The sequence below is a fragment of the Myotis lucifugus genome, unplaced genomic scaffold (assembly GCF_000147115.1).
Source record: "Myotis lucifugus unplaced genomic scaffold, Myoluc2.0 scaffold_107, whole genome shotgun sequence".
In the NCBI taxonomy this organism is placed as follows: Eukaryota; Metazoa; Chordata; class Mammalia; order Chiroptera; family Vespertilionidae; genus Myotis; species Myotis lucifugus.
Window position 1 is genome coordinate 1,027,618 of NW_005871155.1, and position 25,377 is coordinate 1,052,994.

At 39.0% G+C, this 25,377-nt stretch overlaps 1 protein-coding gene across 1 annotated transcript in view; it reads right to left on the reverse strand.

Annotated features, from left to right (window-relative positions):
- Positions 1-1,093: 1,093 nt before the first annotated feature.
- Positions 1,094-25,377, reverse strand: part of TMEM170B (transmembrane protein 170B) — a 33,788-nt gene continuing 9,504 nt past the window's right edge. The window contains exons 2-3 of the mRNA XM_006092921.3: positions 11,157-11,327; positions 1,094-1,979 (exon numbers count right to left, since the gene is read on the reverse strand). Coding sequence (XP_006092983.1) covers positions 1,849-1,979; positions 11,157-11,327 — 302 coding nt within the window. The 3' untranslated portion in view covers positions 1,094-1,848. The remainder of the gene's footprint in view (positions 1,980-11,156; positions 11,328-25,377) is intronic.

Sequence of the window (25,377 nt, forward strand, 5' to 3'; positions counted from 1 at the left end):
AAAGAAAGAACACTGAATTCAAGACTAAGAGAAAAGGATAAATCAAATTGATTTGGAAAACTTATGCCTAAATTTAATTTGGAAAACATCAAAAATATAAAGAACACATGAAATTAATTTCAGGGTTATACATATTTAAAATCAATTTTAAGATTTACTTCAAAGATCTCTAAGTGCATAGATGCTAATTGTTATTTTTTAAAAATTTTCCAAGCCACAGAATTAGAAAATCCCCCAAATTGGCTTTCCTACTGGTAAAAGTAGCTTCCCCTCCCCCACCAACTCCTCACTATTTTTTTGGTGAAGGAAAAGTGACCTGTGTAGCAAAGGCCTTAAATTTGAATGGGACCTAATAGGAACCTACTTGTTACCCAACCAGGTTCTAAAGCAGTTTTTCTGGATTGTCCTTCACTTCGAATTCTCTGCAATAGCTCTCCTTTGAGTAAGAACATTTATAATTGTACCTGGTTTTAAAAAATGTCAGGAGGAGATAAGTTCAAGCAGGTTCTGTTTCCCTTACTTCCTGTAGTCTTAAAAATAAGTATATGTTGCCAAAATCTCTTAAAATATTTTATACTAAAGACTTTTTCATTTCTAATAAATGCCATCACATTCTAATAAACTTGGCATAAATCAAGAACTGAACTAAAATGAATCACTCCAATATATTTCAGTACTGTTTTAAACACTGAGATGGACTGCCAGATTTATAAATTCCTCAATTCTTATTTAGTGAAATTTTGTTACCACATATCCAAAGTAAGATAGTTTATTAATCTCCCTAGATAACTTACTGTTACTTATCTACAAATGAGGCTTTTTGTTTTCACAGCCTAATTTAGGCCACTCTTTAAATATAGTTAATACTCCAGAATTAAAGACTGCTTACACTTTGTCAAAAATCAAGACATAGGCAACAAGTCATAGAACCCCACTGAGGAACAGTTGTGAAGATGTTTTCTCCATGAGACACAGGACAAAACTTTCTTTAGAGGGTCAAAGAATGCAACATGCATTTCAGACTTGTTTTCTAACAAAATTTATAAGAAAAATTTCAAATAATATTTTTATGACACACAAACTACAATCAATGTGTGTTACCGATAAAGTTTTTTAATTCATATCAATAGAACATTTATGTATGAGGGAAACTATTAAAAGTATTATTTATGTTCATGAAAAGGATGCACCCTATAGATCTACTTTGAGTCCTTAAAAGAGTTTAGCTAGTTTTCCATTAATATTATTTTCCACATAAATTAAATAACAATAATGCCTAACCATATTAAAGCCCTAAATCCCAGAAAAGTTCAACATTAAAAGTAAAATAATTTATCTCCTAGTAAACAATTCGGTATTCGGCACTCACACAGGATTTAGTTACAAAGTCTCACTACGTGACCTGAATTCATGTCAAACACTTTCACAGCACTTGTCTCATCTACATCTACACTTGCATACTGTCACATGACCAATTTATAAAAAAAGAAGAGAGTTTGGCACATATATCAATTCTTCAAAATGTCCCTGTAACTTAAACACAACACTGTTAAAAACGATGATTCAACACCAATGTTAACCTGATTGGCAGCTAAACAAGGTGCGTTTTCTTGTAGCTTCTCATAGTGTAATTCGCCTTGCCTGGGATGGAGGCACGTAAGGTGCAGTGCGGTAGTGCAATCACTTGAACACCAGAGGGCAATCTTTCCACACAGCTCAAGGCCTTATGCTCGGACCTGCTCCTTCCAGGATTCCTGTATAATTTAATTCCCACTTGCTAACAATGCCATTTTCAGAGAATCTGTACATCTGTTTCCTTATGTAAGGTCAGACATTTCCACAGAAACCTCAAAGTGTGGCGAGGATCCTTGAAAAGGAGATGATCAATGTCAGTACAGTCTGTCCAACGCCCCACACCAGGGCTTCCAAAGGGGCCATGTTCTTCCCTGCTACTCGGTAAATGCCTGCTACTGCTGCACCTGGATGAGATAGGAGGGAGAGAAACAAAAGGGCACATTCATTCATTTTAGAGAGACTGCATGGCTTTAACTTAAGATCTCTTTTCATTTCATCAAAACTGAGTTAGTCATTGTTCATTCTCTTTTTATAAATTTTCTATAAAGGAATTTCCATGTGATTGGTAAAAGTTACTCTTTATCATACCACATTTACCCACTTAACTTAAAAACAGGCTTTTCTATTCAACACAAAATACATTTATGCTACATGTTGCTTGACACAAAAAATATGTTCATAAAAATAAATAATTCATTATTGTACATAATCTCTCATCTGGGCATTGAACTGGCCACAATTCATCAGCATTTTATAAACATACATAACAATACATTGATAATTATAAATGATAATACAAAAACTACACAATTTAATGTAACTTCTAAATTATTCATTTTAATATTAATCATTTTATTTCTTTCAGTAAAATAAATTAATTTTTAAATGTCATATAAAATATCAGGATATTTGACGATTCCATTTTACAATCTAGCATATAAAATTGCTTATTAAGGTTATTTGGAGACCACTATGGTGATATCTAATAAAAACAGAAGATGAACTTGATGTTTGTTTCAGAAAAGATTTTTAGATAACGTGCACTTCCAAGAATGAGAGAATCACCATTACAAGAAGCCTCAGACCCATCTGATTCAACACTTGACCTTATTAACACAGTATATATAATAATGTATCTAAGTGGATGATTTTAAAAGCACATTTGGAAATCATAAAGTAAGAAATATTTAAATTATAGAATGCCATCTAATAGATTGAAAGGCCTTAAAACTATTTTTCTAGAAAAAGCTGTCTACATATCCTAGAATGGTCAAATATATAGAAATAAGAACAGAGATAAATTATTTGAGGACACCAAATTTATAATTACTTGACAGAGAAATCTATTCAGAAGAAAAATATAAATCTATATGAATTGACAAAGAAAAAACTTAAAACATACAATTTATACAATAAAGATAAAACATAAAACGATATATATTCTTTAATAGTACATACATACATACTAGAGGCCTGACGCATGAAATTCGTGCACGAGTAGACCTTCCTTCCCCCAGCCGCCAGCACTGGCTTCCCTCTGGCACCCGGACCCGGGCTGGCTTCCCTCTGGCTGCCTGCAGGCACTGGGGACCCAGGCTGGCTTCCCTCCGGCCACCGGCAGGCACCCAGAACCCAAGCTTCCCTCCGGCCCCAGCTTCGTCTGGAAGGATGTTTGGTTTAATTAGCATATTACCCTTATATTTTTATAGATGTATGTGTATACATGTAGGCACACATGTACATGTATGTATGTATGCATGCATGCATGTAATGTAGAAGCAAAAATCTGGGGGATACATAACCAAACTGAAAATAGGATTACATTTGAAAAGAGCACTGGTTTAGGAATACTACTCAAAAGAGACCCCTGACTCATCCATAACGTTTTAAGTTTAACATGATGAAAACAATTATATGCCATCTATACTAATTAAAGGGTAATATGCTAATTAGACCGGGAGACCTTCCAGAGACCTTCTGGATGTTCTTCGGGACAAAGCCAGGGGCTTGGGCAGCCTGCAAACTGTCCCTAAAGAGCCCTCAGCCCCTCGCTCAGGCCGGCCATGCCCCCCAGCAGGGACCCTCACCCCGATGGGGGCGTGGCCAGCCTGCAAACAGCCATCAGCCCCTCACCCAGGCTGGCCATGCCCCCCAGCGGAGACCCCCACCCTGAACCGGAACCCCCTTCAAAGCAGACCAGCCGGCCCCCACCCATGCACCAGGCCTCTATATTAATAAAAGGGTAATATGCTAATTAGACCAGGAGACCTTCCGGGAGACCTTTCAGACGTCCTTCCGGACAAAGACATGATGGTGGAGCCGGGGCAGAGGCAGTTAGGGGCGATCAAGCCAGGAGGGGAGGGCAGTTGGGGGCAATCAGGCCAGCAGTGAGGGGGCAGTTGGGGGCGATCAGGCCAGCAAGGGGGGGGGGAGTTGGGGGGAAGCAGGCTGGTGGGGGAGGCAGTTGGAGACAAGCAGGCTGACAGGGGGGTAGTTGGGGGCAAGCAGGCCGGCTGGGGGGGCAGTTGGGGGCGAGCAGGCCGGCATGGAGGGCAGTTCAGTTGGGAGCGATAAAGCCGGCAAAGGGGGGCAGTTGGGGGAGAGAAGGCTGGCATGCAGAGTGGTTAGGGGTGATCAGGCAGGCAGGCAGGTGAGCGGTTAGGAGCTAGTGGTCCCGGTCCTATGGGATCGGGCCTAAACCAGCAGTCAGACATCCCCCAAGGGGTCCCAGATTGGAGAGGGTGCAGGACAGACTGAGGGACACCCCCCCCCATGTACAAATTTCGTGCACCCGGTGACTAGTATATACATAAGTTCCCTTTATCTACAGTTTCACTTCCTGTGGTTTCAGCTACTGCATACACATACACCTGTATGTATGTACTAGTAAAAAATATATATTGTTTTATGTTTTCTCTTTCTTTGTTGTGGTCAACTGTGGTCTAAAAATATTAAATGGAAAATTCCAGAAATAAACAATTCATAGGTTTTAAACTGCATGCCCATTTGAGCAGTGTGATGAGATCTCCTGCTGTTCTGCCCAGACGTGGAAATCTCCCTTGTCTAACATCTCTACACTGCAGGTGCTCTCTGGGCATCAGCTACTTAGTGGCCTTCTCAGTTATCAGATCCACTGTCGTAGTATCATGATGCTTGTGTCCAAGTCACCTTTATTTTAATTATGGCCCCAAAGCACAATGACGAACACTGCTTCTGTGAATATCCTTGCATGTAACACCTGGCACACACATGTAATCACTAGTTTCTCTAGAAAATGCCAAATTATTTTCCAAAGTAGTTGTACCAATTTATATTCCAGTTACAAATCCATACACTTATCTTCTGTTTTTTTATTTTGTCAATTTGGTGGTTGGGAAGTGTTATCTCTGTGATTAATTTGCATTTTCCTGATGTGACTGATACTGTTTTCACATTACTGGCAATTAAAGTTTCTACATCTATAAAATGTTGTCAAATCTTTTGTCTATTTTGCTATTGGGTCATCTTTTTCTTATTTAATTAATAGAGTTTAAAAATATATAGTTTGGATATTAATCTTACATATTTATATATGATCACAAATGTTTTTCCCCAATGTGTGCTTTAGTTTTCATTCACTTTACGATGTATTTTGTTGAACAACAGTCAGCTGAAAAATTACAAACATTATGAACATTATTTTCTTGGTGAAATACGAGGCTAAGCTGTGTGAGAATGAAGAAGACAGAAGTGGAATAGGGTGCTTGGAATAAATGATACGTGTTAGGCACTTCCAATATGATCAATGGCAAAAGGAATGAATTAGGAATAAGAAAAGATCCCAAAAGTATTAAGGGGCTAGAGAAGACTGGTGGGGAAAGCAATATGGCTGAGTTGGTGTCAATATACAGCAACACAAACTGCCTGCAGGGGTGTACCAAGAAAGGGATTTTATTTCCCCCTCATTTCCTAAGAGAAAGCAAATATGAAGTTTAAGGCAAATTTAGTTTTACTAGTGTGTTGATTCTATCACTGAGTGTAGTTAGATCAGGGATTTGGCAAATTATACTCTGCAGGTCAAATCTGGCCCACCATTGTATTTGTACAGCATGAAAGCTAAGGACAATTTCTATACTTTTAAACAGTTGAAAAAAACCAAAGAAAGAATACTATTTCATGATCAATGAAAATTGTATAAAATTCAAATTTTAGGCATCCATAAATAATGTTTTATTGGCACACAGCCATACTTCCTTCTGATACTGAGCTATCTTTGCATACCTAGGATAACATGTGTAAGGTAATGAGCCTGCACTTTTCTGTTCTTGTGTCGTATTTACCTTGCTTAGCAGCAAGATTACTTTGGCCTTGGTAAATAAGCTGTGGCCCCAGCTTTTACTCTTTGCATTTTCTACAATAATTTAAATAAAATAGGAACTAACTGTTTCTTGGAAATTTGGGAGTTATCTGCAAACCCATTTGGGCCTGGAGTTCTTTGGGGAGAAGGAGTATTTAATATTTCAATTGTTTAAAAATACTTATTGTCCAATTCTTATTTTCTCTTTCTTCTTATGCTAATTTTGATATTTATATTTAGAAATATATACCTGTTACAAAACTATGTTATTTTAATAATTCTTTACCCCATCTGTATTATTGGATCTGTGGTTCTTTTTTCTTTTAAAAAAATGTTTTTATTGATTTTAGAGAGGGAAGAAGGGACTGAGATAGAGGTAGAAACATTGGTGAGAGAGAAACATTATTGACTGGCTGCCTCCTACATGCCCCCACTGGGAATCAAGCCCAAACCTGGGCATGTGCCCTGGCTGGGAATTGAACTTTGACCTCTTGGTTCCTGGGTCAAAATTCAACCACTGATCCACACCAGCTGGGCTATTTTTTCTAGATTGTTTTATATTTTATTTTTCTGCCTTAACTCATTTTTTATTAGATTGCTAGTAATCTATTTATCTAATTAACTTTGCAAAGAACCAGTGTTTTTGTTTTGTAATCTTTTATAAATTCAACATACAAAACTTAGCAGCATTTCTCTACACCAATAAAAATAAACAATGTAGTCAAAAGAGATACCATGCAGATAACCACAGCATAATGAGATTAGGAAATAACTTAAAATATATAACCTTCCTATGGAAAAAAACATTTTAAACCTCTAACAAAAGGCAGAAGTTGATCTGAATAAATAAATAAAGGTATATTAATGTTCTTAGGTGGATTAATTTAATATGCCAATTCCTTTCATATTAACCTCTACATTCAATTAAATCCCAATTAAAATCATAGTTATACTTTTTTAGGAACTCAGTAGATATTTTTAAAAATTTACATGAAAGAGTCAATATACATGAAAAGCTATGTTAACCCTGAGTTTAAAAAAAACAACAAAACAGAAAGGAGAGGAACCTAGCCCTATCAGATATTGAGAAATACAGGCATACCTCAGAGATATTGTGGGTTTGGTTCCAGACCACTGCAATAGAGTGTGTATTGCAATAAAGCAGGTCATAACCTTTTTGCTGGTGGAGGGTTTGCCTTCAGTTTGTAAAATAATGCAACATCTGTGAAGCACAATAACGTGAGGCACAATAAAGTGAGGTTTGCCTGCACCACAAAATCACAGGGATATAAACTGTGGCCTTGCTGCAAGAACAGATAAAAAGACTAACAAATCAGAACAGAGGTTCAGAGACATATCCATGTACCTGAGGGCATAATACACAAAAAGAAAGAGATACTACAAATCAATGAGGAGCTGTATACTTTAGTGGCTGGTGTAAAAATTGCCTTCCTCTCTGGGAGGAAGAAAAGGCTCCTAGAATCCTATCTAACACCAAATACAAAGGTAGACTTTAGACCAAGGGGCAAATTATGACCTGAATGCCAGATACCTGAAATGAAGAGATGTTCTAATTCATTAAATAATCAGAGAAATGCAAATTAACCAACAATGAGATGTCACTTAATAACTTGCTAAAATTAGACAGGTATGTGTATATTGCCAAAAGATGGCATTACATAGTAACTCAGTTTCTTTCAATATTGGTATTAACTATCTATACTAACTAAAATGAAAAAAAATCACTCTATTCTTGGAATAAAATCTAAGAAGTAGCAAAATATGAGAGATATGTATCAACTAGTGGCCTGGAGCATGGATTCGTGCACATTGAAAGGAAATTAATTAGAAGATTTGTGTGGTAATTACGTTACTGCAAAAAATTACATGTCAATATAGTATATATAATATAGTACTATATAATTAAAATACAAAATATTTTAATATGTATTGCACATGCACAAGTCAACGTTTGTTTTTAAATTGCCAGTGCGCGTCACATGTACCAGCATTGGATGAGCGTGTGCTCAGTCACTTAGCTTTTTATATATATAGATATTCAGTATCTTGTTCAATATAGATATCCAAGAATCGTTTGCTGCACTGAATATAAAGCTGTGAGTGCTCGACACTCACAAATCACATTAGGAAAATTTAGTTAAATATTCACATTGGCTAGTTTTCTTAATTCAAGTGTTTGCAGGTCAGAAAATCAGCCAGAATAAATTTAAATGTTTTCTTACTAACATTTGTTTACTTGAAATTGTTTCAGACTTACATTTTCGAAGATTTTAACATATAACATTGCAGTTTCTAAAATCATTGGCTTATTTTTATTCTTGACTGAAGTGAAAGTAGGCAATAAATGTATATATACCACTGAGATAAATGAAAGTAGAATGACATTTCTTTAAACATTTATGCCAATAAGCACACACACACATTCTATGACCCCTGAACAAGCTGTTCCTTCTTTCTCCTCATTCGCTGTTTCACAATTCCCACAGAGGCCACATCAGAAACACTGGAATTCCTTTCATGCCTCTTTGCATGCCATCAAAGTAAATAGTAATTAATTGGGGGTTTTCCCTCTGCCATCGTCCTAACATTAACTCCTTCTTTTCCAACCCACTGCCACTCTAGCTAAGATCCACCCTCAAGTTCAAATTATACTTATTGCCTCTTAATTCCTCTCCCTTCCCTTTCTTTCTCTTTTCTTGCCCATCCTTTCTTTCTTCCTTTCCTCTGCTCTTTCTCACTCACTACATCTATTCATCCATCCATCCAACCAACCAGCATCGTTTTAGTATCTATTATGTTCCAGGTAGTGCTATTGGGGATACAGTAGTGAGGAAGACAGACAAGGTCCCCGCTCTTCAAGAGTTTTCTCTTGGTTCCTCACATATCTAAATATATAAAAGGCTAAGTGTCCATCCACCCAACCAGTAGCTATGATGCGCACTGACCACCAGTGGGCAGATGCTCAACGCAGGAGCTGCCATGATGCGCACTGGCTATTTAAAAATAAACAGCACCACAGACCTGGTGCTAACAAACCAACACTTGGCTTCCCCCAAGTGGGACACAGGCCCCACCACCACCCCAGAGCACCACCCCACCAAATCGCAACCAATGCTGCCAAGACCCCATGGTGCAAAATGTGACCCAAAGCCCAGCCCAGCCCAGAAACAGTCACTGTGGGCGCGGGGTAATGACATCACGTAGCAATGCCCGGCTTCCTCTCCCTAGCAACTAGCATCATTGGAGTTTCTTCAGCCCAGGAAAACGACTTGCTTTATAGCCAGGCGCAAACATTTTACACTTTAACTGAATGTTTGTGAAGCGTTTTCACATGCCTCATCTCATTTCACCCTCACAGAAGTCCTAGAGTAGGTAGATAGGAGACTCAGTAGAATTTATTTTCTTTTCATTAGCAAGACGTGAATAGCGATATTAAAATATTTATTCTAATTAATTTCCTTTCAATGTGCATGAATCCGTGCACCAGGACACTAGTATTCTATATTTAGCTATAAGACACATTTTCCCATTGAACTGTTTTGCCCCTTGCCAACTCCACTCAAAAATATCTGTTTGCTTTCCCCAGACTGCAGCACTTTATGGCTGGCTTTCCAAGATCCTCTGGGATTTGGCTCCATTCTATCTTCCAGCTGAATCTCCTATTTCTTCACTATGCACATACTATACTTCAGCTAAACCTGAGCACGTGCTTTAAACCTTATCTATGGCAAAATGGATGAAGCACCTTATGATAAAGTTACTGGTTGAATCCAGCAACAACAAAAACCTAATACAAGATAATAACATAAAAAATAAATAGTAAATGAAGGAAGGAAAAAATAGGCTACTCACCACTTCTCACAACTATTTTATGATTGTCTTATTAGTGCCATAGGACATACCCAGAGACATAGCATAGGGCTTTTCTCTTGAGGCAGCAAATGCCCATCACTCTGGGAAAAGGTGAGTGTGGGACATAAAAGGAGAGGCCTTAGAGCTATAGAAGAAAAGGACCTCCTCTTATTTCTGGGGTTAAGAACCAACCAGAAAGGAAAAAGTCCTTTGTGGAGAGTCTCAAAACAGAGTGGGAGCAGTGAGCTGCCCCAGACATTTGGAAGTATTGGTAGACCAGAAGCAAAGGGCAATGTAAGCCTCTAGTAATCAGTGGCACTGACGATCAACAACAGCATAGAAAAGCAGCTGGTTTCTGGCAGGACCACATTAAGGAAGCTACTGTGGCATCCTCCAATCTGAACAAGATGCATCGAAGTTCTGGCTCAACTAGCACAACAGAAACCAGTACTAATGCTTTGAACCCAAGGCTAGAGTTGGAGCCTAAGGACAGTGTTAAGAGGAGAGGGCCAGCCCTGGCCAGGTGGTTCAGCTGGTTAGAGTCGTCCTATACACTGAAAGGTCTCGGGTTCCATTCCCGGTCAGGGTACATACCCAGGTTTCGGGTTCGATCTCCTGGTCAGGGTGTGTACAGGAGGCAATCAATCAATGTTTCTCTGTTACACTGATATTTCTCTCTCTCTCTCCCTCTCCCTCTCCCTCTCCCTCCCTCTCTCTCCCTCTCTCCCTCTCCCTCTCCTTCTCCCTCTCCTTTCCTCCTCTAAAAATAATAGTAGAGAATTAAAACAAAAAAGAGGAGTGGGCAGAGGGAATGAACCTGAGACCATGCATGAAATACACGAGGCAGCACAGTAGAAAACTTGCAAATAGCTAGAGGACACTCTAAAGTGGCCAATTTCTAATAGGCCAAGGAGATTTGTGACGTAATTTGTGTATAAGAAGGAAGTACAATTTTATTTTGTAGTTACGGGCAGATGACATCAAGGACCTAAAGGCTATATTTTCACTTTTTTTTAAGGACAACCATCACTATCATATTTGTGTGCCTACCTTTCCCCCTTATGAGATAGTGAGATCCTTTAAAGCAGAAATTACATCCACTGTAAGACACAATTTCCCATGAATTGCTTTGCCCTTTGCCAAATTTTACAAGTTGTTGCATTTCCCACAAAACATAATGAGTCTTCACATAGTAGTAAAAAAACTATTTTAATGAATAAGTGAACTGATCTTTATCCTAGGTGAAGTGCAATTAGTGCTGAAAAAATATTCTACATGAAAGAATACATGTTGCAGGTACAATAAGAATAATGTTACCAAAACCGTAAGTGCATATAAAATTCTGTTCTTAAACAAAACAAAATCAACTTACTAGTGATCATTGCTCCAGTTACAGAAGCCAGAAATCCAATGCTGACTGCAATGACGGAGATCACTCTCCCCTGCCTATGCCTCTGCAGCATGACAAACATCAGCACTCCCGCAGCACCATGGACAAACAGAGAGGAGAAGAGAGCCCAGAGAAAGATCCAATACCACATCTCTGAAAGGAAAAGCAAAGTGTTAATAATTCTGTGGAAAAATATCTTAGAAAATTCAATTTAACAAATTGTGAGCACTCCTGGTTTGGGGAAGGTTAAATGAGATAATAGATACAAAAATGCCTACTACAGTACTACAGTACCTGACACATAGCAGTACTAAATAAATTTTAACAATTACCATCCTTGCTAATGCTTGATGGGAAAATAATGACTTCAGAAGGTAAGGCTACACACTAATTTTCTCTAAATATTTCCATTATGTAGCCATAGTGCATCAATTTGTCTAAGACACCCCTCATATATTTTCAAATCTCCTGAAGTTAACTGTACAACTTATTACTGTTTGATATGTAATTTTCTATTTTCTACACTAAATAGTGGTGCTAAGACATTTGAAAATCTATTCCTCAATTCAAATCATTCCAGAAATTAGTCAGTAAATTTATCTTTTATAATTTTAAGAATTTCATGTGATTCCCACCTTGGCCCTCAACTTTATATACACTATTAAAGTCAGAATTTTTTATTTTATTAAGAATTCTTTGCCTTATATAATTTTAATAGTCTTTACCCAAAACTTTCAACTCCATTATTCTTCAATATATCCTCAATTACTGTTCACGGAAGTTGAGTTTATAGAGTTAATGAGCATACCTTTCATTTGGTCTCTCTAGCCTTCATTCCCTTTCTCTCTGACAACCACAGCCTCCCAGTTGATGCACACAGCTCCCATAGATATTGCTTAGCCCTCGCATCGGCTCCAATTTCCTGACCATGCTTGTGGTCAGGCATATTAGGGCAGGCCATTGAGGCCAGCCACGCCAGTCATTCCCTTCCCCTGGGAATCCTGTACTGGGACCAATTGAGCAAGTAGGTCTTTGGGAGGCTGAACCCAAAGGGTTCATGATTTGTAAAGAGCCATTTCATCATCTCTATATATAAAAGCCTAAGCAACCATTCGACTGGTAGCTATGACGCACACTGACCACCAGGGGGCAGACGCTCAACGCACAGGCATGGAAACATGGAACAGACTGATGAATCTCAGAGAGAAGGGGGGAAGGGGAGGGCAGGAAGAGATTAATCAAAGATCTTATATGCATACTAGAGGCCCAGTGCACAGATGTGTGCACCGGTGGGGTCCCTCAGTCTGGCCTGTGGGGATCAGGCTGAAACCAGCCTGGTGCACAGATTCTTGCACCAGTTGGGTCCCTCGGCCTGGCCTGTGGGGAACGGGCCGAAACTGGCAGTCCGACATCCCCGAGGGTCCCAGATTGCGAGAGGGCACAGGCCAGGCCGAGGGACCCCACCGGTGCACAAATCCATGTACCAGGCCTCTAGTCATGTGATGAAAGCCACCATACACAGTGAAAAAACAACAACAGGTCCATCAAAGACTAGAGACAACCAAGTTCCATTTCTAAGGCCCTGACACATTCCATCCTCAGATTCAATCTCAGTTTCCTGGTAATAAAATCCCTCTTTTTATTTAAATTAGTTCAGATAAGGTTTCTGGTACCTATAGCTAAAAAAGCTAACTCTAGAATGTTTAGATGTCACATTGATATTTATCCTTGTTATACAAATGTTCTATATGCGAAATATTTCATCTGCTATTTGTGCTAGTATTCACTCTATGGAATATAAAAGTCAATAAAAGTCAGAAAATAAAAATGGATTAATTAAAGCTTATTTATTCCATACAATGGAATAATATTACTCAGCTTTAAAAAGGCAGCAATCCTGTCATCTGTTCCAACATGGATGAATCTTGAGGACTTTATGCTAAATAAAATAAGCCAGTTACAAGGACAAGTACTGTTTAATTCCACTTATATGATGTATCTAAAGTAGTCAAATTCACAGAAACAGAAACAGAAAACAGAATGGTGGCTGCCAGGGGAATGGGGAAGAGGGAAAAGGGGAGTTGTTGCTTAATGGGTGCAGAGACAAAAACGATGTGATCAAGTGCACAACAATATGAACGTGCTTACTACTGAACTGCATGAGTAAGATGATAACTTTCATATTATATACTAGAGGCTGGTGCACGAATTTGTGCATGGGTGGGGTCCTTCAGCCTGGCTGGTGAGTGGGGCCAATTCGTTGGGGCCGGCCGCCGGGGGGAGGGACTGCGCGAAGTTGGCTGGCCACGGGAAGTTGGCTGTGGGAGTGCACTGACCACCAGGGAGCAGCTCCTACGTTGAGCGTCTGCCCCCTGGTCAGTGCGCATTATAGCAACTGGTCGACCGGTCATTCGGTCGCTTAGGCTTTTATATATATAAATTTTTTAACCACATAAACAAATAAGTAAAAATTTTAAAACTTTTGGGTGGAAATTTAAAAGATAATTATTTTAAGTCAAGACCATAAATGAATAAGCACTTAACAAAACAAACAAAAATCTCTCTGGAGAAAGGAAGCAGGTTATAAAGGGGTAACACTAGGGGTTTTTGTGGCAATAAAACTGTTTTGTATTTTGACTGTGATGATGAGTATATATAAAAGTGATAAACTGTATATGACTAAATACACACACACACAAATGAGTACAAGTATACAATACCGGTGAAGTTTGAAGGTTTGTGGATTGTATCAATATTAATATCCTGGTTTGGATATTATACTGTGCTTTTCCAAGAGGTTCCCATTGGGTAAAGTGGGTAAAGAGGACAGGGGCTCACCCTGTTTTATTCCTTACAACTGCATGTAAATCTATAATTATCTCAAAATAAAAAGTTAAATTTAAAAAGTAAAAGGAAAGGGAGACTCCAAATTCTAAAGAACTGATCCTTAGAATAGACTCAAATCATTCGAAATCATTTTACTGGAGACATCTGACATATAATCCAGTGTACTTTAAAGTACCATGCATGCTTCTCAATGGCATGGAGATAGATACTGGTGATTAAGGAAAACTAGAGACAGCTTTCCTTTTAAAAGGTTTTCTCTCTTCCAGTTTTCAGGGAAATAGTGCTTTCATGCTATCACTCCCAAACCAATAGCTTCAACTTATAATAAATGAATTAAAGACAAAAAGGCTTAACCTGCTCAGAAGATAAAATTTATATTTAAAAAGATATAATTTTCCAAAGTGAACTCAATACAGTAAAAATATAAAGGAGTACTAATGCACTGTAGGGAGTGCTCTAAGACAAGAAAGGGCTCTGCAACAGAAAACATAATCCTAATAAGTCAACAATGTGCCTAGTATACTAAGACCACTTCTGATAGCTTATCAGATGTATTCCCCCTAAAGCACTTTTCTTTGTTGTCCTTATAATACAAGTAGATTAAAAATTTCTTGACTGCATTTAACACTATGAATGCGGGATTATTTGACACTGTAAGTACTAGTAATATTCTTTGCCTGACTATATAAATATTGACATCAATAATACATTTACCTAATAATTAGGAAAAGTAAATTTTAAAATTAATGTTTTAACAAACCCCACGATATCGAAGAATTATACAACTAAAAAGGAATCTTAAATGGTCCTCTAATGACCAGTCCAGGATTATCCCTTAAACTGACTGAGAACGAAGTACCTAAACTCAAATTTACTTTTGTTTCTCTCGCTTTAAAAAAATAATAATATGATATATCATGGAAAAAATTAAACTCCACTGAAAATATCTACAACTAACTTAGGTGTCATGTTACTACTATTATTCTGAATTACCTGATAGATTAACACAACCCTGTCACTGAGCAGGGCCTCTAAAGATCTTGATCTGTTCTGGGTAAACAAGCCTGTCTAAGGTTCTACTCACCATTGGCAAACCCAGGAAACCTACTGGGTTAGTTCAGATGAAGAGAAGTGTAGGATCCTAAGAGTAGAGCAAGAAGAGATGTCCAAAAGCCCTAGAGGAAGAACAGGTACTAAGAGGACAGGAGTAGAGTATCTCAATTTTTTTCTTCAACTGTCTAGGTCCTACAGCTAACTTGAACACTCAGAATCCCACAGTTTTTCCTTTCCATCTATAACTCATCTGATCCAACTTTCTAGCAATTAAGCAACAGTAAAGGGAGGAAGCCAGAGGCAGCCTTTGCTAGTGCTAAACAAATACAAAAAATTTGAAGTGCAATGCACAACACAGAAACTTTGGAGCATGCCATCCGTACAATCGCTCTAATTCCATGGAAGAAGTATCCCTTCTTCCTGGGCACATCTTGGAAGTCCTTTGGATTATTTCTCCCTGTTGAAGGCTGTCCATACTCTTCATCTTAAAGTAGTTTTGCCTGGATTTTTGCCGTGTTTGTTTACTTTTTAGTGGGACAAGAGGAAGGAGAGCTGTGATTTGTTCCAGCCTCCAAACAATACTAGAAATAGCCCTGCTTGAAATCTGCAGCTCATCAGCTCTGGTTGCCAAGTCACTCAGAAATTATATTCTGTGCTTTTGATTTTAATTCTTGGGGAAATTATTTATGAAAAATGAACTTCTCTCAATGTTTAGAATATATTAACTGAGTAAAGACAAGTCAAAGAATAGTACATATTGTTTGATCCTATTTGTTTAAAAAATTACATGTTTACATATGTACATAAAATGTATAAGCAAACAAAATACTTGACAATGGCTATCTTTTAAAGATAAGATAGGAGATGAATGACATTTTATGTATTCTTTATTATTTGCTTATTTTTTTAACAAACCGCTGGAAACACTTTTAAAAAATTTTTACTGCAAACATACTGTCTTTAAAAAATAGTTTTTTGCCCTGGCCGGTTGCTAAGTGGTTAGCACCAAAGGGTCTCAGGTTCAATTTCTGGTCAAGGGCACAAACCTGGGTTGCAGGTTTGCTCCCTGACCCTGGGGCACGTGCAGGAGGCAACCAATCCCTGTGTCTCTCACACATAGATGTTTATCTCTCTCTCTCTCTCTCTCTCTCTCTCTCTCTCTCTCTCTCTCTCCCCCCCCATCTCCCTCCCTCCTTTCCACTCTCTCTAAAAAAATTCAATGGAAAAAATATCCTCAGTGAGGATTAACAACAAAAAATAGGTTTTCATTCTATAGTTCATCAAAGCCAAAGGTTCTCAACCCAGGCAGCTCATGATAATTACCCATAGAGCAACTAATATTCTCTGGAGGTAGGACCTAAACTACCATGTTTTTATCAAATAATCATGGCATGCAATAGAGACAGAAATCACTACTCTAAGCTAAAGGTTCATAGAGGTATTTGTTTAAAAAAATCCAAAAGTCACAAAACAAGGAAACTGATCTTATTAAACAACACTAAATATATTTTTAATCCTCTGTAGAGTATCTAACCCTTTAATATCATTTAAACCCTTTAGTAGCAAGTAGATACTAAAAATGTACTATGTATTCAACATATTCTGAGCCTCAAGCTGAAGATACCATGCCAGTAAGACTATATTTGGGGACTGTTCATAATTGTCCACCTTCTTTATAGAAATGGTGCACACGATAAGCTTAAGTAATTTGTGTTCAAATTAGGCTATCTCAGTATCTCAAACTTTTTTTCATTCTAGCAAATCTAAGGTGTGGAACTTGCTCTCTTTAGTTTCAAACAGCAGTAACTTCTAAATTTGGGGATATATCCAACAGAGGCAGGTTCTCAGGAAAATGATGCATTTGTGTCTGAAAAAGTCCCCAGATCAGAGGTCAGACTCAGATATGGCCCATGACCCATAACTGTCTGATCCACCACGTTTCTGTGCAGCAAGCATGTCAAACTCGCGGCCCACAACGAATATTTTTGCAACCCAGTCAACATAATGGTATGTAAGAAATGTTTTAATACAAATTTCGTAACTTACTCTTTACAATATCCTGTTATACATAATCTACATATATAAAAGGCTAATATGCAAAGTGTCCCCTCGGGAGTTTGACCAGGAGACCAGGAGTTTGATTGCTCACTATGATGTGCACTGACCACCAGGGGGTGACGCAGAACATGGTGGGTGACCAGCGGCGGTGGCGGGGCACTGAGGGAGCAAGGGAAGGAGAAGGCAGGGAACTTCAAGGTGGGGGCACACGAGTGGTGAGGGAAGGAGGAGGCGGGGAGGCGGGGAACCTGATTGGCCCTGATCACCAGCAAGGCCTAGGGACCCTACCTGTGCACGAAGTTCTTGCACTGGGCCTCTAGTTATTAATAACTACAATATTCGTAATGACTGATTACTATAATCGTGTTGCATTCATTTCCCTTAAGCGCCTGATGTGCAGGCGCACCATTTCTCTCCACTAATTCTAGCAGCGAATATTTTAGCAGCCTATTGCCACATCATTAGTCTTGTACTGTTTGTTTGGTGTATGCAACAGAAAATATTTTGCTGCTGGAGAACAAGAAAAATAGGTTTAATTTCATTACACTTATTAATTTGTGCAGTTATTCAGTGTCTGGTAAGCTAATGTTCAAGAAAAAATATTAATTTTTATTAAAATGTTCTATTATTTTATGTTAACAATTATTTATTTCAGCCCTTTGTATTCAGCATGTTTCTATCAAAATAAACCTATGTTTCTATGAAAACTGAAGCTTTTGTTTTTTTGTGGCCCACATATACTTAAACCTTGTTTATTTGGCTCGTGTTAGCCTTTGAGTTTGTGAGCTAAAAATTGTTTTTACATTTTGAAATGGCTGAAAAAATTCAAAAAACAATATTTCAAGGCACATGAAAATTACAAAAAAATCAAATTTAATTGTTCATAAAGTTTTATTTGAATGTAGACATGCTCATTCACATTGTCTATGGCTATGTTCATGCTACAATGGCAGAGTCGAGTAGTTGGGATAGAGACCATATGGTCAGCAAAGCCAAAAATATTTACTGCAGTTACTATATGTTGAGTATGTTGAGTACTAGTCCTTTACAGAAAAAGTTACTGATTCCTGGTCTAGATGACTTGACATATGTCCTGGGTGCTGCATTGTCCCATACCCCATTGAAAATTAGTCACAGTATTTTCATATATTATCAAGAACTGACACATTTGGTATTTAATTAATGATACTTCAATGGCATATATTCTAATGCCTTAGGTTCTTCAGAGCACAGTGTGCAGCTAATACTATGGGATATAGAGTCCTCAGCAAAAGAAAGGAATGTCAAAGAAGATTGCAAGAGAACACATTGCTACGTCTGAGTTTTCAAAAATAAACAGGATGAACCAAACTATAAACATATTGGAGATGGTATGAGGGTGAGGAATGGGGACAGCAGTGGTTCTCAGGACCCCCCCCATATGTTGGAGTGACTTGGGAGACCCTAAAAGAAATACCACCCCAGAAATTCTGATTTAATTGGGCATCAGAAATTTTTAAAGTTCCCAGGTGACTCTCATGCACAACCACGAATGAGAAAAGAACTGCTCTAAGATATAATGATCAAGTCATGGAATTACATGCAATGAAGAATATGAAACTGCAAAAACTCTGGTCTTGAGGTCGCTCTCCCCCAATGGCTTAAGTCTTGTGCTTTGAATAATAGAAGGTGCCAAGAAGCAGGCAAAGTTACCAGATACAAGGAACAGTGTGGCTACCATGAGTTCTCAAAGGCAAAAATACAGTCCAATTCTCAAGATCCTAATACAGAGTTTGCCAAAGACTACAAATGGACCAGGCCAGCAAAGAAATCTTCCTGCCCCCACCATGAGCCAAACACTAAGTAACAAGCAACAGAAGTCTGCCACTGGGGGAAGAGAAGTGTGTGGACTGAGGAACCCTTCTGTGGTGTAGGCATGCAGAGATGGCTAAAACTTAACATACAGCACTAACACTGAGAATAACCCTGCAGCACAGGGACATGGCAACGGCAGCAATTTCTATAGACTTTGAAGCCTGTGGCACACTGAAGGTAGCCATAACAACAACACAACTCAAACTCAGCTTACTCCTAAGGAGATTAAATCAACTCTTCACACTCTAGTCCAGGGGTCCTCAAACTTTTTAAACAGGGGGCCAGTTCACTGTCCCTCAGACCGTTGGAGGGCCGGACTATAGTTTAAAAAAAAACTATGAACAAATTCCTATGCACACTGCACATATCTTATTTTGAAGTAAAAAAACAAAACGGGAACAAACACAATATTTGTATTTGCATGTGGCCCGCGGGCCGTAGTTTGAGGACCCCTGCTCTAGTCTAACAAGCAGCAGCCCATTTGCTGGCATAAATACTACATACTTCAGTCTGTACTGCTATGCATATATAGTCCTGCATTTAATAAAAAATTTTGAGACAGTCCTGGCCAGGTGGCTTAGTTAGTTGGAGCTTCATCCCACACACCAAAAGGGTTGTGGGCTCGATTCCCAGTCAAGGCACATATCTAGGTTAAGGGTTCAGTCCCCAGGCTGGGCATGTAATGGAGGCAACCAATTGATATTTCTCTCACCTCTCTCTCTCTCTCCCTTTCTTTCTAAAATCAACAAACATATCCTCAGGTGAGAATTTAAAAAAATAAATTATGAGACCTACTCAAAAACAGGAAAAACAAACCACTGCTAAGAAATAAAGTGATCAACAAAACGAGACCCAGAGATGATCCAGATTTTAGAATAACCAGACAAGGACTTTAAAATAACTATAATTAACACATTAAAGACTCTCATGAAAAAGGTGGACAACTCTCATGAACAGATGAGAAATTTCAGCAAAGAGACAGAAACTAAGAAAAAGTCAAATGAAAATCCTAGAAATTGTTTTAAAATACAGTAACAACAAAAAATATCATCTCAGAGATAAAGAATTCCTTTAATAGGCTCACCAGCAGACTGGACACAGCTAAGCAAAGAATCAGTGAACTTAAAGATAAAACAATTGAAAAAACCAAGATGGCGGCATAGGTAAACACCGGAGATTGCTGCCGCAAACAACCACTTCAAAAATACAACTAAAAGCGGAACGGACATCACCCAGAACCACAGGAAGGCTGGCTGAGGAGAGATTCTTCAACTAGAAGGAGAGAGAACAGCATACCGAGGCTCAGAGGAGGCGCAGTGCGGAAAATACAAAGGTGCAGAGGTGTGCGCGCAGAGCGGGCTGGTGGCTGAGGGCGCGGTTGTCGTTTTCAATCAGGAGGGAGTCTCAGACTCTGAGCTCCAGATCCGGGCGAGTCTCTAGGGACTCAGACTCAAACGGGAGAAGTGGGATTGTCTGGCATCAGTCGGAACGTGAGGGCAGCTTTCTCTCCGAGGTTTGCAGCAGTTGCTGGGGTTCTGAGAAGCAGAGCCTCTGAGAAGCAGAACGAGACTGAGAGCAGCCATAACTGCTCCCTCCACCTGCCCTGTTGATCCCCTGCGACCCGCCCCGCCCAAGCCCTGCGCAGAGCCATTTGCCGGATAGCCTCAGGCAAAGGCTAGATTAGCACCTCTCCAGAGGACAGAAGTTTTCCCGCAGCAGACACAGCTGATTCTCACAGCCAGTCGGCCTGGTGGTCAAATCCCTCTAGTATTAACTACAACAATCAAGGCTTAACTAGAACAAGACTGCGCACAAAGACCACTAGGGGGTGCACCAAGAAAGCATAAAAAATGCGGAGACAAAAAAACATGACAGAAATGGAGGATATAGAGCTAAAAAACACAATTTTGAGGGCTTTCAATAATTTGCTAGAAACTGCCGATAAACTTGATGAGAGCCTCAAGAAAACTAATGAGACCCTCGATGTTGTGATAAAGAACCAACTAGAAATTAAGCATTCACTGACTGAAATAAAGAATATTATACAGACACCCAACAGCAGACCAGAGGAGCGCAAGAATCAAGTCAAAGATTTGAAATGCGAAGAAGCAAAAAACACCCAACCGGAAAAGCAAAATGAAAAAAGAATCCGAAAATACGAAGATAGTGTAAGGAGCCTCTAGGACAGCTTCAAGCGCACCAATATCAGAATTATAGGGGTGCCAGAAGATGAGAGACAGCAAGATATTGAAAACCTATTTGAAGAAATAATGACAGAAAACTTCCCCCACCTGGTGAAAGAAATGGACTTACAGGTCCAAGAAGCGCAGAGAACCCCAAACAAAAGGAATCCAAAGAGGACCACACCAAGACACATCATAATTAAAATGCCAAGAGCAAAAGACAAAGAGAGAATCTTAAAAGCAGCAAGAGAAAGAGACTCAATTACCTACAAGGGAATACCCATACGACTGTCAGCTGATTTCTCAACAGAAACGTTGCAGGCCAGAAGGGAATGGCAAGAAATATTCAAAGTGATGAATGCCAAGAACCTACAACCAAGATTACTTTATCCAGCAAAGCTATCATTCAGAATTGAAGGTCAGATAAAGAGCTTCACAGATAAGGAAAAGCTAAAGGACTTCATCACCACTAAACCAGTATTATACGAAATGCTGAAAGGTATCCTTTAAGAAGAGGAAGAAGAAAAAGGTAAAGATACAAATTATGAACAACAAACATGCATCTATCAACAAGTGAATCTAAGATTCAAATGAATAAATAATCTGATGTACAGAATGAACTGGTGATTATAATGAATCAGGAACATAGAAAGGGAAGGGACTGACTATTCTTGGTGGGGGAAAGGGGAGTGGGAGATGCGGGAAGAGACTGGACAAAAATTGTGCACCTATGGATGAGGACAGTGGGTGGGGAGTGAGGGCGGAGGGTGGGGCGGGAACTGGGAGGAGGGGAATTATGGGGGGGGGGGAAAGAGGAACAAATGTAATCTGAACAATAAAGATTTAATTTAAAAAAAAGATAAAACAATTGAAATTATTCAAACTGAAATATAATAGGAGAAGGAAAATAGAGACCATCCAAGAGCTATGGAATAATTTCATATGGTTCAAATGGTCTCTCTTCAAATATTTTTCTTCTCCATTCTCTCTTCTCCTTCTAGGACTCCAGTTATATTAGACACAGAGGAACAAAGATAAAAAGTAGAGTACACTTCTCATCAGAAACTATCAAACCAGAAGACAACAGAATGACATTTTTAAAAAAGACTGAAAGGGAAAAAATCTGTAAGAGCTGAAGGTGAAATGAAGACTTTTTCCAGAAAGAAAAATGCTGGGAGAATTAACTGCCGACAGACCTGTGCTACAAGACATATTGAAGGAAGTTCTTCAGACAGAAGTATACTGCTACATGGAATCCTAACTCTACACAAAGAAATGAATAACAGTGAAGATAAATGTAAGATATATTTTCTTATTTTTAATCACACTAACATTTTAGTCAGATTTAAAAATAAGTTACTGTTTTTGCACTTGAAACCTCATTTAACATAGAAATTAAAGCTGTGTTGGATATTTAATTCTGCTTCTTAAAAAAGAGCAAAAACACTAGATTTTAAATTTAATTGTGACACCTTCAAGAGCTACTTTAATATACTGCCTCTCTTAAAGCTAATGGCAATACAGTTTATTACCCACTTAAACTAAATTACCCTTTCACTAGATAATTATGTAATTTTAAACTGAAAATTACAGTACTCATCATTGAATAGTAAAATTCTTCGAAAAACAGGTTTTTAATTTAAAACAATCCGAATATCAATTGCTTTAAAGAAATCAGGTTAAGCTATTTAAAATAGTTCAAAAAAAATGCTCTATATTTAAGCTACAGCATTATCTTCCTAAGGATGTCATTCAGTTTGTTCTTCCTCATAAATGATTAGTTATCACTCAGTTATAAAATATAGGGTTCATAAGTCAGAATCTGAATCTAATTATAAAATTATAACAGATTATGCAATAGTTTCTATTGTTATTACTTGTCTGCCCTCAAGCATCTTAAATTACATTTGTTTGATTTAGTCACTGTCCTTAACTCAGTGAATGATCTCATGATATAACATTACAAAAAGATATTTACACTGAATATTGAAAAATGAACTTTTTACATCAATAAACGAACTTATAATGAAATACATAATAACAAATTCTTAACATGAATGGCAGGTCAGAAAATAAAAGCACCACCAGAAAAACGAAGCAAGCAATGCACAAGCATGTCAAGACAGTCACACCTCAGGTATTATTATTTTTTTAAATATATTTTATTGATTTTTTACAGAGAGGAAGGAAGAGGGATAGAGAGTTAGAAATATCGATGGGAGAGAAACATTGATCAGCTGCCTCCTGCACACATCCTACTGGGGATGTGCCCGCAACCAAGGTACATGCCCTTGACCAGAATCGAACCTGGGACCTTTCAGTCCGCTGGCTGACGCTCTATCCACTGAGCCAAACTGGTTAGGGCACACCTCAGGTATTATTGACAGTAATCCTGAGGGAGCGGTTTATACCGAATGGAGATTAAAAAAACAAAAACAACATAATTTCAGAACTTGAAGGGATCTTCAGATACTGAATTCAATTTCCTAAACCAAATTTTAAGGCCTGCCCTAGCCGGTTTGGCTCAGTGGACAGAGCATCAGCCTGCGGACTGAAAGGTCCCAGGTTCAATTCCGGTCAAGGACATGTACCTTGGTTGCAGGCACATCCCCAGCAGGAGGTGTGCAGGAGGCAGCTGATCGATGTTTCTCTCTCATCGATGTTTCTAACTCTCTATCCCTCTCCCTTCCTCTCTGTAAAAAATCAATAAAATATATTTTTTAAAAGAAGGCCTAATTATAAGAGCTATTAAATGGTGTTCAAACACCAAAGATTTTCTAGGTCCTAAACCAAAACCTAACTAATTAGCATATTAAAACCTAACTAATTAGCATATTAGCATATCAATTCTTAAAAAAGAATTTTCTTAGTTTTAAAGAGTAAAGAAACAAGTTTCTATGAAAATATAAATGTTTTTCTTAACTCAGTAAAATCTCTAAACTTTTTCTCAACTCATTAAAATTTCTAAATCAGCTTTTAATATGAAAGCTGTGGGCATTAGGTTGTATTATGAATGAGAAAACCCAGGCCTCGGAAATAGGTGGTTTGTCTTAAGTACAAAGGCTAATTAGTATCATTCAAGGATAAAACTCAGGTTCTTCACTTATAAACTCAAGGATCCTAGTGCTTATTTAAACTCTTTATTTGCATACAGAAATCTAGCAGAACCCAAATTATACTGGGGGGGAGGGGTAATTCCAATAACTGCTCATTATGTATGTATTTACATAAACAGTGTTAATGTTTAATTCTCCCATATACTTCAGATTTAATATAAACAGCCTAGAATTTTAAAAAATACTATTATTTAATAAGCATTATTCTCTATAGCTAATCTACACTAATAAAAGAGAAACATGCAAATTGGTGTCACTCTGCTACACCCACAAGCCATGCCCACCAGCCAATCAGGAGCGAGTATGCAAATTAACCCAACCAAGATGGCCGCGGCCACGGAGCTGGAGCGAGCAGGAGGCTTGGGTTGCCTCCGGCAATGGAGGAAGCCAAGCTTCCCGCCTGCCCTGGCCTCTGCTCAAGGCTACAAAGTTTCAATTATAGAAGATAAATAAATCCCAGATACCTGCTTCCCTCCGCTCAAGGAGGCGCTGAAAAAAAAAAAGAAAAAGAAGGAGGGGCTGGGAGCTTGGGTCGCTGGGGGCTGTGGCCAGCCTGCAAACATCCATCAGCCCCTCACCCAGGCTGGCCAGGCACTCCAGCGGGGACCCTCACCCCATGGGGGCGTGGCTGGCCTGAAAACCACCACAGGCCCCTTACCCAGGCCACCCCATGCCCCAAGGGAACCCCCACACTGATCCGGGACACCCTTCAGGGCAAACCAGCTGGCCCCCACCCGTGCACCAGGCCTCTATCTATACTAATAAAAGGGTAATATGCTAATTAGATTGGGAGACCTTCCAGGAGGCCTTCCGGATGTTCTTCTGGACAAAGCCATGGTAGCAGGGCTGAGGTAGAGGTGGTTAGAGGCCAAGAGAGGAGGGCAGTTGTGGGTGATCAGGCTGGTGGAGGGCGGGGCCGTTGAGTGTAAGCAGACCAACAGGGGGGCCAGTTGGGGGCAAGCAGGCCAGTGGGGAGGGAAGGTGGGGGTGAGCAGGCCAGCAGGGGGGGCAGTTGGGGGTGATCAGGACAGCGGGGGGGGGGGGGAGTTTGGAGTGGAGCAGGCCAGCAGGGGGGCAGTTGGGGGGCAAGCA